At 52.6% G+C, this 2528-nt stretch overlaps 1 protein-coding gene across 7 annotated transcripts in view; it reads left to right on the top strand.

Annotated features, from left to right (window-relative positions):
- The window catches only part of TSNAXIP1 (translin associated factor X interacting protein 1), a 31026-nt gene that overhangs the window by 21514 nt on the left and 6984 nt on the right, over nucleotides 1–2528 (top strand). For 6 of the 7 annotated variants that reach the window (XM_035898852.1, XM_035898855.1, XM_035898853.1 and 3 more), the window contains exons 10-11: nucleotides 1481–1642; nucleotides 2488–2527. In XM_035898852.1, the coding sequence (XP_035754745.1) occupies nucleotides 1481–1642; nucleotides 2488–2527 (202 nt within the window). The remainder of the gene's footprint in view (nucleotides 1–1480; nucleotides 1643–2487; nucleotide 2528) is intronic. The other variant, XM_035898856.1, reaches the window with a different exon arrangement.

The raw sequence follows: 2528 nt of genomic DNA, 5'->3' as shown, positions 1-2528 counted from the left end.
CTCAGAGGCTCCTCCAGCTCCCGCTGCCAGCACAGCTGAGCGCTCGTTAAGCAGCCAACGCCCAACCACCACAGCAAATTCAGCACCCGTGCCCATGCGAGAGAGGAACAGGAAAAAAGTGGAGCAGGGAGAAAAAAATAATACATATTGATAAATTAATTAATATAGAAGGGCTTTGATTTTGTTACACAAAAGGCAGAGAATTTCCCCCTCTTTGTCCAGGGTGGGCTGGGGCTGACAACCAGAGGCTGAAGGGGTGAGGTGCGGTGTTCTCTGCTGAGGCAGATGACGTGGGTGGCCTGTCTGTGGTGATACAGGACTCAAAAAGAGGATGAAAGTGGCCATTTAATTCATCCCACATTAGGGATGGGTACAATGCCCCCTCCCCAGACACTGGACAAGCCTGGTTACCGTGCCTCAGTCAGATGAGAGCAAACTGGGGAGCAGCAGAGCTGCTCTACAGATGTCTTCTCTTGAGCTAGAAACCTAAGAACATCTCCGAGATCAGCATTAAATGGCTTAATGTTTCCTATGGCAGCTGTCTTGTGCTTTCAGCTTGGTTTCCTGGGGAGATAGGGTCACTGTAGTCACAGAATCACACAAAATCACAGCATAGCAGGGGTTGGAAGGGACATCGGGAGATCACTCAGTCCAACCCCCTTGCTCAAGCAGGCTCACCCAGAACAGGGTGCACAGGACATCATCCAGGAGGGCTTTGAATATCTCCAGAGAAGGAGACTCTACAGCCTCCCTGGGAAGCCTCTGCCAGGGCTCAGGCACCCTCAAAGTAAAGAAGTTTTTCCTCACATTCAACTGGAACCTCTTCTGCTTCCATTTGTGCCCATTGCCCTTTGTCCTGGCGCTGGGCACCACTGAGAAGAGTCTGGCTCCGTCCTCGTGACATCCACCCTTAAGGTATTTGTATGTGTTGATGAGATCCCCTCTCAGTCTTCTCTTCCTCAGGCTAAACAAGCCCAGCTCCCTCAGCCTTTCCTCGTAGGGGAGATGCTCCAGTCCCCTCATCACCTTTGTAGCCCTCCTCTGGACTCTTTCTAGGAGTTCCTCATCTTTCTTGAACTGGGGAGCCCAGAACTGGATGCAGTACTCCAGGTGGGGTCTCACTGGGGCGAGTGAGTGAGTAGTCACTGCCTGGCTTTACTTTTCTCCAGTAACTGCTTCCATTTCTCAACCCATGAGCCAAGCTCAGCTATGTCAGACATGCAGGTGGCGCCTCACGGATTCCTACACATTTCACAAAAACAGGTAGGAGATGAGAGACTTTATCAGTGGTCTCAGCAATAGAAGAGCTTTATTGTAAAAACTTGCCCACACTCAGAGAACGTTTTGGGTAGAAACTCTTTGAATGATCTAGTAACAGGGAAGATACCAGCCAGCCAGCCAGCGTGGGAATCCCCAGCAGCCAGAACCAAACTTTGCTTCAGTTCTGCTGCTTATGGAGTCCCTCACTTGTCACCCACAGACGGGCCAGCGATCCAGCCTTCCCGAGTTCTTTCTCAGCTACCTCCAGAAGAAGCACGGAGCTGCCGCTGCCATAGAATGGTCTTACACCCTCTACGAGAACATGCGACTCTGCCGATCAAACCACATCCTGAGCTCATTCTACGACATACTCACTGGGAAGGTAGGCAATCTCCGACCCAACACTGCTCCTCCGCCCTGGCAGCAGGCAAGGGAAGCCATCCTCTGCAAAGCAGCTTTGCCCCCCATTCCTCCCCCCAGAAAGCGTCACTTTTTCACGAGAATAAAAGTAAAGACTGACCCACACCGGGGAATCCTGTCTATGCAGCTCACAGCAGGCTCTTAGAGAGCTCCAGAGAGCTTCTAGACAAACCCATTTCTTTCAAACACTTCAGTCCTGTCCTATCTGCTCTCTCCGATGGCAGGCTTCTGTTTGCAAGAGGCTTCTGTTTGCCAAGCCCTTATGAGAGCCTTTAGCTCTCAGCAGGTCTTCCTGAAACAGCTCGTGGTCTGTTTCCATGCCGTGGTTGGGAAGATCCAGGCACAACCTCCAAACTGGAGCACTGCGTAGGCCCTGGCAGCAGCCTCACTCCCCGCTCCCCAGGGCTGGAGAGCCCTAGCGATGTGGCTACATGCTTCCATCTCCCGTAACACAGAGACATGCAGCCCCCCAGCCCTCTTGTACTCACCCTACTTTGGTCTTGCTTGGCGATGGAGAAGTGGCCGGGACCATGTGCCACCCTCTGGGCAGCAAGGCTGCCGCCATTCTGGGTATCCAGGGTGTGCATCTGCACCTGAGGGTTTAGCAGTTTATGTTACTGGCTGTGAACAGCCACCCCGCAAGCCACTGCGCTGCTTGCGTAATTATTTGTAAATCCCTAAAAGCCACTCAGGTAGAAGGTGCTTTAGAAGCGAGCATGGTCCTTTTACAGTTCTGCTTCCCCCCCAAAGATAGTCCAAGGAACAGAGTGGGCAGGCACTGACCTGGGGACCTTCCCTGCTTCACAGGTGGGTGAAGAACAGTACCATGCCCAGAACCGGCTCGTTTC

This window comes from Egretta garzetta, unplaced genomic scaffold (assembly GCF_000687185.1).
Source record: "Egretta garzetta isolate BGI_Z169 unplaced genomic scaffold, ASM68718v1 scaffold27, whole genome shotgun sequence".
Taxonomy (NCBI): Eukaryota; Metazoa; Chordata; class Aves; order Pelecaniformes; family Ardeidae; genus Egretta; species Egretta garzetta.
The sequence above is the reverse complement of the archived record's forward strand: the minus strand, read 5'-3'. Positions and strand labels throughout refer to the sequence as shown.